Here is a 13,736-nt window from a genome sequence, read left to right as displayed (position 1 = left end):
GTGCAAAGTAATTCTATTGTCTGTTGTAATACTGTAGGGCTTCCCTGGTGGCTCAGAGGTTAAAGGGTCTGCCTGCAATGCGGGAGACGTGGGTTCGATTCCTGGGTTGGGAAGACCCCCTGGAGAAGGAAATGGCAACCCACTCCAGTATTCTTGCCTGGAAAACCCCATGGCCGGAGGAGCCTGGTGGGCTATAGTCCACGGGGTCGCAAAGAGTCGGAAACGACTGAGCGACTTCACTCACTTGTAATACTGTGACAATATCAGAATCGGCTGACAGTTTGTGGCTTGCTTTCATAAAGAATTCTCAGAATTCAGTCTTCTTGGTAGCATGACCAGCACAATGAGTAATTATCTAATTCTTTGATTCTTATAACTTGACCCAGAATAATTTTGTGTGATTCTTTAGTAAGCTCTTTAATGATCTTAGTCATGTCAGTTCAAACTATTTGTGACCAATTTTAATAGGAAATTCTTTCTCTCAGAGGTAGGGGTGGATTTTCTTTAGATTTTTTATTAAATGAAGATAAAGACATTGACAAATTTCCTTCTTAGATTTTGACATCTCTATAAAATCTGTGCTTATTTTGTTTCAGATAAGACGCAATCATGCATTAAATAGCTATAAAACTCAAAGAAGATTTTGACGGGATGGATCATCACTAACCATCTCAGGATTGGCTGGGTTAATTCTGGGCTCCGCATGAGGTCAATCGGCACTTAAGTATCTGGAGGTAGGTGTTAATTTTATTTGAATCCCTGTATAGGCAGTGGAACAGTCTATAAAAAGCAGCTTGGCGCACATTCTCATCCTGCGCTGTCAGGGAGGACTGTTCTGACCACACTGGATAGGGCTCGTTCTTCTCTCCAGGATGAATCTAAGCACCCAAAAGATAATGAATTTTATGAGTTTTATTAGTATTTGCTCTTCTTTGTTCCTTCTTATTATCAAATTAAGATTGGGGAAGACTTATGAGACTCTCGACATGGATTTGGAGCCAGTGTATGGAAAATCTGTTAGCAATCTAAAATCAAGAAGCAGAACTCAAGTATGAGTTTGGTTTTGACTTCATCTTTCCTTCCTTTCCACTCTCATCCTTTGCTTTGAAGAGAACAAAGAAAGAATATGAGCAGACGTTCAGTAGCAGATCCCCTGGGTTGCTTTTAAGAAAACATTGATCTTACAAATTCCATGCTCCAGTTCTCTTACCCATGAAAGTATTTCAACCACATGTGCCCAGCAAGAGGCTAGCTTTTGGTGGAATTGTGTGCCATGCAAGGAATGCTGCACCTGTCAAAAATTGTAGCTGAATTCTAATTCACTTACAATAGAATCTAGCATTATGAATGATTAGGCTCTTGCTTTATATAACAGCAATTAGAATATAGAAGGCCTGAATCTTGTCCTTACGAAGTGAGATGTTTCAAAACTCATTCCTCAATTCAGAGGTCATCTTTTTTCTTTCATAAGGAAAGCAAAGAAGGCTTCAGGAGATGGCTCACCCTTTTTTGTATCACTTCCACACCTTCTAGAAGTACTTTGGCCTTGTCCTTAATCTCTTGAGCCTTTGTCAAGAGAGCAGGTGAGGCTCCTTTCAAGTTTGCCAGCTCTGTGACTGCATGATGCAGAGGTTCATCCCATGAGTGTAGCAAACTGATAACCAACTTAAACAGGATTTTGTCCTAAACAACCACAGGAAACAATCTCATTAAAATAAACATAATTCAGTGGGCTTGGTAACATGTGATTTTTGCTCAGAGAGGCTGAGCATATAAAAAACCCCTTTATTATTCCTCTGTGCATACAAAAAATTTAAAGATGTTAAGGATATAAAATTATAAAATGTATATTATTAGTTTATACTTTGCTGAAATTCTTTAAAAAAACTGTCACTCAAGTCATCCTTTTGATGAATTCTAATTTAGAACATGAAATATTTTCTTTTCCCCTCTGAAATTAGACCATATGTTCAGTGAGTTCTTTTATATTTGAATGCTTTGCTTGTCCAGGGAGAGAAATCTAAATATTTTGTTGGAACTCAATATGTGCCTAGAGTACCGGACTCAGGAAACGTGGATCCTACCCGTGCCCACATCATGTTCACCCAATGATTCATTTGTATTAATGAATGAAACCATTCATTAATGTATTCATTTCCTGATTGGTAGTTTTATGATATTTGAACAAGGAGATAATGAAGAAGACATGAAATTCTTAAACACATTTTCCTCAATCCATACCAACACCAGTCCCATTTGCTGGTGACCCATTTCTATTGACATGTGTAGGGGCAGAAAATGGCACAGTATTGTCTTTAGTAACAGCATCAGTGGGATTCACAATGGAGGGTCCACTCCACTCAGTCCACTACTACAAGGATTGGGCGTGAAACTCCCAGGGGCTGAATATCTCTAATTAAAAGTCTTGATTTCTTTATGGGCATGAAATACTTTAGTGGTACAGGAAATGGAGAGCAGAGAAGAGACAAGTAGGCATTGCATTAGAAATATAATGGGAGACTAAGGAGCTGTAATTAAATACAGAGTCTAGGGTGAGAGCAGCATAGTTTTCAAGGGGGCTTTGTAGCTTAAAGATGAAGAGTGAGAGCTCTGAGTTGGATGAAAGCTAGACTCACTGCTTATTACCTGTGTGATGGGTGCAAATCCCTTAACTTTTCTGAGCCTTGGTTTCTTCATCTCAGGAAGTGTAATAACAGTCACTGTGCTACAGGATTTTTTGTGAGGATTAAGCATAGTAATGAACACAGAGCACTTTATAAATTATATGCCAGTGTAACAGCCCTCAGTAAATTTTAAATTTATTTTAAATTAATTAAAAACATCCTTCTTCTCCTTGACCTTCTTCCTTCATTTTATCATCTCCATTTTTAAGATGCTGAGCCGATGGAAAGAATGTTGATATTATTAACAAAGTTTTAGTAAGAGAAGAGATTGTATTTAAGAGAAGATGTATGTGAAAATATTTTAAATAATGTTAGGATTGTGGTTAATGTGGGAATCAGAAAGGAATAATTAAAATGAAAAAAAGTTTGAGCTGGGATAAATGATTGAGGCTTGATTTGTAGACTGTGTTTTCATCAGAACAGAGACAATTGTTGCAACCATAAGAAGCAAAACATGATATTTTATAGGACATTTGGGAAGGAGACTCATAATTAAGAATAAAAGTGACAGAGGAATCATTGAGAATGATAATGAAGTAGGTTTCAGAGAAGCAGAAGAATCAGGAGAGCCTTGAAAGTCAGAAGCAATGTCTCAAATGGTGCAGTGTAGGAGTGACTCGTATGTAGGCATCATTGGTCACAGGGAATACTCAAAACTGTGGTTGTATTTCTTATATATCCATGAATTCGGCCAACCTTATATTTTACACATAGAATTTTCATTCAACCCATGCTTTCATACAGTATAATAGCTGCAATCCTGGACCTAATGCGTTGGTTAAACTAAGGTTATCTGCATGGGAATTGATAGATCTGTTTTTTTTTTTTTTCTTTGCTACTAAGATCTTTAGTCATCACTTGATTCTATTCATATGTTATCAACTGCATAATGTAATTTCTCTTTGATTGCTTAGTATTCCTCCACATTTCTCTACATGTGCAGTTACTATTACTCTAATAATCTAAAGCCTAGTAACACAAGTGAACTGTCTCAGTTGCTCGAGTGAAAAACCCAGGTAAAATCCTCACCTCTGTATTTCTAGCTTCTCCTTTGTTATTAGGGGTCCTGATGGATGAAGTGTGGCAGTTGTTGATGACCTTGAATTCGGAGTTTATGCCCTGGCCATACTGTTCATCCTGGGAGTGATCAAGCACATTAAATTCCGTAGGGTTATTTTGGCACTCAATAAATGAATTCATTACCAGAATATTAACACAGCTGATAGATGTATAATTTTTTTAATGATGGTTACATAACAATTGAATGTCATTCTTTTCCCTATTTTTCCCCATTCTTGCTATAAACAATTGTTTTTCACCTAATTTTTCTAAACTTGAAACTCTTCCCTTCTTTGCTCTTCCCAGGTTTAATTTCATCCTTTCCGGTTAATATTAGGACAGGAAATGCTAAAATTACCACAAATAGAAACATGAGCACAATTTTTTTTTTATCAGTGTCTGCTCTACAGTGGGCTACAAAACCAATACAATATTGTAAAGTAATTAACCTACAATTAAAATAAATAAATTTATATTAAAAAAAGAGAATAATTGGTTCCAATTCTAAACCAATCCTTCTATTGTACTTCTAAACCTATTCATGGCCAGTCTTAGAACAATATTTGAAATGAAAGTTGCTCAGCTGTGTCCAAGTCTTTGCGACCCCATGGAGTTGTCCATGGAATAATCCAGACCAGAATACTGGAGTGGGTAGCCTTTCCATTTTCCAAAGGATCTTCCCAACCCAGGGATCAAACCCAGGTCTCCCGCATTGCAGTCGAATTCTTTACCAATTGAGCCACAAGGAAAGCCCAAGAACACTGGAGTGGGTAGCCTATCACTTCTCCAGGGGATATTCCCTACCCAGGAATTGAACCAGGGGCTCCCACATTGCAGGTGGATTCTTTTCCAACTGAGCTATCAGGGAACACAAGACAATGTTTAGTAGCATTTAAAAAACTATCATCATTTTGTTTTCCTGACATGGATTCAGTGTGTACTGTGGTTGGAAAAGGGCCTTTATGAAGATTAATTAAGGTTAAATGAGCTCATAGGGTGGGACACTGATCAATAGGATTCGTGTCTTTATGAGGAGAAACACCAGAGAGATTTCTCTTTTGTCTCTGTGTCTCTGCCTCTATCTCTCTTTTCCACTCCCTCAATCTCTGAGGACACAGGAAGAAGTCAACCTGGGAAGAGAGAGTTCTTACCAGAACCAGACCTTGCTAGCACCCTGATCTGGGACTTCTAGTCCCCAGAACTGTGAGGAAATACGTTTCTGTTGTTTAATCCACTGAGTCAATGGTATTATTTAATGGGACTCCAAGCTTCCCATGGTAAAGAATCTGCCTGCAATGCAGGAGACATGGGTTCAATCCCTGGGTTGGGAAGATTCCCCTGGAGAAGAGCATGATAAGCCACTCTAGTATTCTTGCCTGGAATGCCACAGTCCACAGGGTTGCAAAGAGTAGAACATGACTAAGCGACTAACACACACCTTCAAGATGACAAACACAGGTGCTTTAAATTTGAAAAATTTTAACTTAAAATGACTAGAAGAAAATTGAAGCAGATATTTCACTCTTTAAGAATCTTTGAGATTTCATGAAATTGATCCTTTCTTTGATTTACACATCTTATGAGTTGATGCCTTGTTTGACTTAGGAAGTGTATTATTTGAAGTTTGGCTGATGCAGCCTTTTTGTTTAAAGGATAAAATAGCCCACTCATTTTCACCAAGGTTTCTTATGGAAATAAGCAAGAAGTATAGTACTTACAAATTTGTTGAACACTTCCCAGGCGAGCTTAAAGTTGTTGTTAGCCACCGTTGTTGCTCTGCCAAACAGGCTTTGAAGGGGAATCTGGCAGTTGCCAGGTTGGTTTTGACAGTATGGTGGATAGTTCTCCTGACCCTGGCACAAGATTAGATTTGACACCACCAGCAGCAGAAGCAGGCGGGACCCTGCATAAATAAAAACATGAACCACTCTGAGATGATGTATTAGCCTGAGGTTAGCAAAAGCCATCCTGTCTAGGGAAGCCTAATCTCTCCCCGTTGCCCTGAGCAGAATTTGATCCAATGAACTAACTCATTGGAAAAGACCCTGATGCTAGGAAAGATTGAGGGCAGGAGGAGATTTGGGCAACAGAGAATGAGATGGTTGGATGGCATTACCAACATAATGGACAAGAGTTTGAGCAAACTCCAGGAGATAGTGAAGTACAGGGAAGCCTGGTATACTGCAGTCCATGGGGTTGCAGAGAGTTGGACATGACTTAGGGACAGAAAAAGAAGAACGTTAGAATTTTTAAGGTTTTTTCTTCTCTTAGTCGTATAGTGCTATGGTATCTAAGAATAAAATGGTTATTTAAAATTAAGTGATGAAAGTAAAAGAAATGACTCTCAAAAAGCAGAATTCAGTTGGAGAATTGTGGGACTATATCTCTGAACATCTAAGCTTACTGGAACAAGCAAGGAGAATAATAGTTCATATAACACAGGCATATTTGTGTACATATATTTCTGTGTGTATATGCATGTGTTACGCATAAAGACAAATATGCACCTAATTCCTGCATGGAACTTTGTGCTTTTTCAAAATTAAACTATATAGGAGACAATAAGTATAGCTGTGGTTATTCCAATAGTCATGTATGGATGTGAGCAATGGACCATAAAGAAAGCTGAGTACCGAAGAATTGATGCATTTGAACTGTGGTGTTGGAGAACACTTTTGAAGAGTTCCTTGGACTGCAAGGAGATCAAACCAGTCAATCCTAAAGGAAATCAGTCCTGAATATTCATTGGAAGGACTGTTGCTGAAGCTTGAGCAAAATAAACTGATAAACACTTTTGTCCTTTTCTCAGTGTTCAGTTCACTTCAGTTCAGTCACTCAGTCATGTCTGACTCTTTGGGACCCCATGAACTGCAGCATGCCAGGCATTCCTGTCCATCACCAACTCCCAGGGGTGCACCCAAACTCATATTCATTGAGTTGGTGATGTCATCCAACCATCTCATCCTCTGTCACCCCCTTCTCCTCCTGCCCTCAATCTCTCCCAGCATCAGGGTCTTTTAAGTGAATCAGCATCAGGTGGCCAAAGTATTGGAGTTTCAGCTTCAACATCCGTCCTTCCAGTGAACACCCAGGATGGATCTCCTTTAGGATGGACTGCTTGGATCTCCTTGCAGTCCAAGGGACTCTCAAGAGTCTTCTCTGACATCACAGTTCAAAAAGCATCAATTCTTTGGTGCTCAGCTTTCTTTATAGTCCAACTCTCACATCCATACATGACCACTGGGAAAACCATAACCTTGACTAGACGGAACTTTGTTAGCAAAGTAATGTTTCTGCTGTTTAATATGCTGTCTAGGTTGGTCATAACTTTCCTTCCAAGGAGTCAACGTGTTTTCATTTCATGGCTGCAATCACTATCTGCAGTGATTTTGGACCGCCCCCCAATAAAGTCAGCCACTGTTTCCCAGGAAGCTATACTCTCTGCCTATAACAATTTTAGGTGCTATTGTGCCCAAGCAATGAAATTGGGGCTCTTCCCAGAAATGCATAGATGAGCCCTGCTCCAGAGTTTGTGTTCTTGATGCTGGTGTCTTCTGTTCTCTGGTCCACTAAGTCCCAGGCTTTCTCTCCTGAGCATCATCTGGTTCTCCTGTTTACACAAGTGTTTGTACTTTGGTTTTCCTATCAGTTCTCTTGTTCTTTTAATCAGACTACCCAACCTCTTGATGGTTTATTTTTCAGACCCTTTTTTTCTTTGTTTTTCCTGATGCTTGTTAATGTATTTGCTGTCATATATTCCTGAATTTCAGTATCTACAGCTGTCCTACTGTATCCTCTTGCTGTCTAAATTTTGGCTTTTAGCATCACCATATTTTTCTGAACTTCATTTTCCTTTTGGTCCAGTTTCTGGTATTCAAATTAATCTGGATTTTCACATCTGGCTGTTCTTGGTGCCTCAAACAACTATGAGACGTTAGCTTTCTCTCCATGCAATACTGCCCTTTATTTTGATACCATTGCGGACTTTCTAGAATTTCACTTCCTGCCTCATATTTTGTCTTTTTCTAGCTGCTGTAACTTCAGTACTATGTGTCTTTATATTGGCATTAATACTTATAATAAATTCTTAACCTGATGTATCAGATAATTAATAGGAATACAATCAAAATAGTAATAATAAATCCCCCCAAATTAATATCCATAAATGCTCCCACTTTTAAAAGATATTCTACCCAAATATTATTGAGATCCCCTAATTCATGTTTCATTACTAACTGGTTCAATTTTGAGATAGAATATAGAGAACAATGGAGTGGTAAACACTGACAATTAATTACCTTGCCCTTTATATCATTCAGTTCAGTTCAGTTCAGTCAGTCAGTCGTGTACGACTCTTTGTGACCCCACCAATTGCAGCACGCCAAGCCTCCCTGTCCATCACCAACTACCAGAGTTCATTCAAACTCATGTCCATCGAGTCAGTGGTGCCATCCAGCCATCTCATCCTCTGTCGTCCCCTTCTCCTCCTGCCCTCAATCCCTCCTAGCATCAGAGTCGTTTCCAATGAGTCAACTCTTCGCATGAAGTATTGGAGTTTCAGCTTTAGCATCAGTCCTTCCAAAGAAATCCCACGGCTTATCTCCTTTAAAATGGACTGGTTGGATCTCCTTGCAGTCCAAGGGACTCTCAAGAGTCTTCCCCAACACCACAGTTCAAAAGCATCAATTCTTTGGTGCTCAGCTTCACAGTCCAACTCTCACATCCATACGTGATGACTGGAAAAACCATAGTCTTGACTAGACGGACCTTTGTTGGCAAAGTAATGTCTCTGCTTTTCAATATGCTATCTAGGTTGGTCATAACTTTCCTTCCAAGGAGTAAGTGTCTTTTAATTTCATGGCTACAGTCACCATCTGCAGTGATTTTGGAGCTCCCCAAAATAAAATCTGACACTGTTTCCACTATTTCCCCATCTATTTCCCATGAAGTGATGGGACCAGATGACATGATCTTCGTTTTCTGAATGTTGAGCCTTAAGCCAACTTTTTCACTCTCCTCTTTCACTTTCATCAAGAGGCTTTTGAGTTCCTCTTCACTTTCTGCCACAAGGGTGGTGTCATCTGCATATCTGAGGTTATTGATATTTCTCCCAGCAATCTTGATTCCAGCCCGTGCTTCTAATTAGTAACTGTGTAAATGTTAGTCTTTGTACAGTAGCACACAAACTAGCACATATTATTACAGCTCCTTGTGGGGTGGTTGCTTTTGATGAAGGATGTGAACTGAGAACTATAATTGCCAAAAAGATGAGTGGACATGAAAGGAAGCAATGGAAGGAAAACATAGGCTTTTGTTGTTCTGGTAGGAAAAGCTTGTTGTGTCTCTCATCTACATTCTAACCTCCAGATTTAACAATACCCTTATTCTTCCTTTGATTTTTTAAAAATTTGCTTTATTTCTGTTTTTTTGCTCTTTGGTTGTATGAATTTTATATATTTTTGGATATTAATTTTTTTTTCCTTTTTTTTTTAATTTTAAAATCTTTAATTCTTACATGTGTTCCCAAACATGAAACCCCCTCCCACCTCCCTCCCCATAACATCTCTGTGGGTCATCCCCATGCACCAGCCCCAAGCATGCTGTATCCTGCGTCAGACATAGACTGGCGATTCAATTCTTACATGATAGTATACATGATAGAATGCCACCTTATCAAATATGTGATTTGCAAATATTTCCTTTCATTCTATAGGTTGCCTTTTGATTTGTTGATGGGTTTCTTTGCTGTGCAGAAGCCTCTGAGTTTGATGTGGTCTCAATCATTTATTATTGCAGTTGCTGCCTTTGCTTTTTGTGTGAAACAAAAAAAAATATTGCAAAGACGTATGTCAAGGAGATTCTCTCAAATGTTTTCTTCTAGGAGTTTTATGGTTTAAGGTCTTATGTTAAATTTTAAATCTATTTTTGGTAGTTTAATTTTCTTGCATACAACTATCCTGTTTTCCCATTACCATTTATTGAAACCATCCTTTCCCATTGGATATACTTGGTTCCTTTGTCATATATTAATTGACAATACATGGGTGTGTGCTTCTTTCTGGATTCTCTGTACTGGCCTGTTGACCTGTGTACATGTTTTTATGCAAATGCCATTCTGTTTTGATTACTTTATATCTTTATACTTTTCTGTATTTCTCTTTCAGATAGTTTGCTGTTGGTGTATGGATAGGCAACTGAGTTTTGTATATCGGAATACAGTAAACAAAATATATGCTACAGCTTTATGGAATAGACATTTTTCCCCCAAATAAGACATACAGATGGCCAAGAGGTATATGACAAGCTGCTCAACATTAATAATTACCAGGAAAATGCAAATCAAAAGCACAAGTGAAATCACACCGTACCTGTTAGAATGGCCGTTAGCAAAAAGGTAAGAAAATAACACGTGTTGATGAGGGTATGGAGAAACAGTAGGTCTTGTGCACTGTTGCTGGGAGTGTGAATTGGTGCAACTCCCATGGAAAGCAACTGTGCAGATTCCTCAAGCAATGTAAAAGAGTAGTGTTATATGATACATTAATCCTACTTCTGGCTTACCTCAAAGCTCAAAGCTTACCTCAAAGACCCAGGTTCGATTCCTGGGTTGGTAAGGTTCCCTGGAGAAGGAAGTGGCAACCCACTCCAGTATTCTTGCCTGGAGAATCCCATGGACAGAGGAGCCTGGCAGGCTACAGTCCATGACGTCACAAGAGTTAGACACAGCTTAATGACTAAAAGGAAATCACAATCCTACTTCTGGATATATATTCAAAGGAAATGAAATCATTATCTTAAAGAGATATTTGTACTCCCATGTCCATTGAAGCATTGTTCACAGTAGCCAAGATAGAGGAACAATCTCAATATTGTCAACAGGTGAACAGATTAAAATAATATGATATGATATATATGTGTGTGTGTATGAATATTATTTAGCCATTAAAAAAAGGGAGAAATTATACCATTTGTGGCAAATGGATAAAACTGGAGAGCCTGATGCTAAGTAAAATAAGTCAGAGAAAGAGAAATACCATATGATCTCAATTATTTGGAATCTAAAAAATATTGGAACTCAGAAACAGAACAGGATAGTGATTGCCAAGAGCTGGAGGGTGCAGAAAATAAGGAGAGATTTCTAAAAGGTTACACATTCTCATTTAATAAGGTCTGAGGCTCTAATGTAGAGCGTGGTGATTATAAGGGATAAGATTGTGCTGTATAATTGAAATTGCCTAAGATAATGGAGCTTATATATATTCTTTACAAAAAAATAAACAGTAAACCTGTGAGGTGATGGCTTTGTTACTGAACTCAATAGAAAAGGAAAATATTTTCTGAAACATACATACATTGGGGTCAACAAGATGGTAGAGGAATAGGTGGACATGGAGTACATCTCTCTCCATGGATGCATCTAGAATTCATGTACAGAGTTTTCCTGGAAGCTCAGTGGTAGATAATCAGCTTGCCAATATAGGAGGCATGAGTCCAATTCTTGATCTGGAGATCTCCCATGTCACAGAGCAACTAGTCCCATGCACCACAATTATTGAGCCTGTGCTTTAGAGCCTAGGAACTGCAAATACTGAGCCCACATATAACAACTACTGAAGCCTGTGTACTTAACAGCCCGTTCTCTGTAACAAGAAAAGCCACCACAATGAGAAGCCCCATATGCTGTACCTAGAGACTGTCCCCCACTCTCTGCACCTAGAGACTGTCCCCCACTCTCTGCACCTAGAGAAAAGTCTAGGAAAACGTGAGCTGCACTGATTTGTGTTGCAGGATGGGGGAGTCAAGGGATACTGGGGAAATGAGAAATTAACACATTTTCAATAGGTTTCCCGTATTTTTCTTCATTTGCTTTTTCTTGTCCCCCTTCTCTACAGGATGGTGTTAAAAAAAGAAATTAATGCACATTTAAGTACCTCTAGAGATGTATCAGGAGTTCCTGACCACTGGAAAGGAAATCATAGATTCATGCAAAACTCACTAGGATGAAGGGAAGAAGGAGGGAAAGCAAGCAGAACCAATTTGCACCACGGGGTCAGGGAGCTGGAGCAGGGGAGAGATTCAGCATTCAGGGCAATTGGTTGGGCAGAAGGGAGGCATTTGAGGCCTTTGGAGAGTGAAGTAGCTGATCTGTGACAGTCCAGATGGAGTGGAACCACACAGATAATCCATGCCATAGCCTTATATACCTCGAACAAGGTTGCAAATCCATTGGTGCTCATGGTGGCTGGATGCTGGAGCCATGGGGATCGGAGAGAAATCCTAGGATGAGGACAGCTGCTGATGAGGAGATGGCCCAAAAAGACAGAATGGAGATCTGTAGTGGGAATGCCTAAGGAGGCAAACCTGGCAACCTGAAATAGGATGCTACTGATTACTCACGCCCTGGGGGTGGAGCTATCACTGCTTCTCTTTTACCGTATTCTCTCTTATCAATGCTGGTGCCTGCATAAGAGCAATAGGGAAAAGATCACAGTGATGATGGCCTTCAAGTGACCAGTGCGCTGAGCAATAGAAAATTTCAGTATCTCTCTACACCCTATGCAGGCATGCTAAATTGTTTCAGGCGTATTCAACTCTTTGAGAGCCTATGGACTGTAGCAACCAGGCTCCTCTGTCCAGGAGGATTCGCCAGACAAGAATACTGGAATGGGTTGCCATGCCCTCCTCCAGGGGGTCTTCCCTACTCAGGGATCAAACCAGTGTCTCTTACCTCTCCTGCATTGACAGGTGGGTTCTTTACCACCAGTACCACCTGGGAAGCCAATATATAGGCTACCCTATATATCTTATTCTCTTACTATCTAAATTTTGACTTGTAGTGTTAAAATTTAATATCTAAATATATATGTGTTAACGTTTATTACAGAAAGACCACACTCTTCCTCAGTGGTAATGGTGGTCTATGTCTATGGTTAAAGAACTAGGACAGGCTTCCTCTGCCCTGGGATGGGTTTCCTGTACCCTGCCCTTCAGGGAGGTCAGTGGGTGGCCAACTCCATCTATGTATACCTTGTGTGTGGGTCCGCTGCAAATCTGCAGCATCCTCGCAAAGAATTTTGTCTTAGCCACTGGAGATGCAAACTGTGTAGTGTCTCAAGACTTCACTCAGTCCCAGTGGGTTTTATCAGGAAGGTGCAATCCTTAAGAATAAAAACATACTGCCTAGAAAAGAATACAAACTCACAGTCTTTATCATCTTCATAAATTTAAGTGATAAATCTCACCAAACTCATTCAGATATATTCTCAAATAAATTTTTTATTGGCTGCAAAGTTGTAAAGCTGGAGCATTCATAATCTGGAGGAGTCCATACAGGCTCTTTCCACATCAAGACAATATCTTGTCACATTCTTTGCCAGTTGCACTGATGGGCCACAGTGTTTGCACACAATGAAAGAGCTCAAAGATAAAGGATTTAACCCAGAAAAAAAATTCAACTCTCTTGCTTGTGAGAAGCAAGAAATTTCTTTTCACTCTGAAAATATCTGTTTTTTTTTTTTAAGTTTCTACTGTACTGTGCACTATGCAGTATAATGTTATATGCACTATCACATTTATATTTTTATAAATGTATGTAACAACCATACATGGCAGGGGTAAATATCATTATTTTGGAGGTAAAGAACTTTCTTTTTTGCTTTCCATACACTTCCTACATATTAGATTTTGATGTAAATTTTAACCATTATTTTTCCTAAATCTTTTAGTGAGTGGTCCTTTTCTTTCCAGACCTTCCATCACAAACTTCTCTGTCCATCTCCTGGAAGAGCCCCAGTCCCCTAATATCCCTGGGATTAGTTCTGTCTAATATTGGCTCTGTTCTTCAGCCAGACTTTGCTTTAAAAATGCAATTATAGTTGTGTTTCTGCTCCTGAAACACTTGGATGGCTGACTCTTGTCTTTAGAAGAAAGTCTACTTTCTTTCTCACTCTTCTTGGGTCTCTCCTAGATCTTGCCCTTGTCTGGGCTTCAACT

The 13,736-nt window shown here is 39.3% G+C and overlaps 1 protein-coding gene across 1 annotated transcript; it reads right to left on the bottom strand.

The window, feature by feature from the left end:
- Positions 1-686: 686 nt before the first annotated feature.
- Positions 687-12,106, bottom strand: LOC138097992 (chorionic somatomammotropin hormone-like). The gene is made up of 5 exons (XM_068994197.1): positions 11,948-12,106; positions 5,462-5,646; positions 3,714-3,821; positions 1,504-1,683; positions 687-878 (listed from the first exon to the last, which is right to left on the bottom strand). Exons 1-5 carry the CDS (start codon positions 12,000-12,002, stop codon positions 687-689), a joined length of 720 nt encoding a protein of 239 aa, XP_068850298.1. The 5' UTR covers positions 12,003-12,106.
- Positions 12,107-13,736: the final 1,630 nt, after the last annotated feature.

The sequence above is a fragment of the Capricornis sumatraensis genome, chromosome 22 (assembly GCF_032405125.1).
Source record: "Capricornis sumatraensis isolate serow.1 chromosome 22, serow.2, whole genome shotgun sequence".
NCBI classification, from domain to species: Eukaryota; Metazoa; Chordata; class Mammalia; order Artiodactyla; family Bovidae; genus Capricornis; species Capricornis sumatraensis.
This window is presented reverse-complemented; position numbering and strand designations above follow the sequence as displayed.

What these genes read in the sequence shown, in the direction of transcription:
- LOC138097992 (XM_068994197.1), bottom strand. Translation starts at nt 12,002, where the DNA reads ATGGCTCCAGCATCCAGCCACCATGAGCACCAATGGATTTGCAACCTT. An exon ending in GGGAAGTGTTCAACAAATTT is followed by an intron (nt 3,822 to 5,461) that starts GTAAGTACTATA and finishes GATCACTCCCAG; the next exon opens with GATGAACAGTATGGCCAGGG. An exon ending in GAGAAGCTAGAAATACAGAG is followed by an intron (nt 1,684 to 3,713) that starts GTGAGGATTTTA and finishes GTGGTTGTTTAG; the next exon opens with GACAAAATCCTGTTTAAGTT.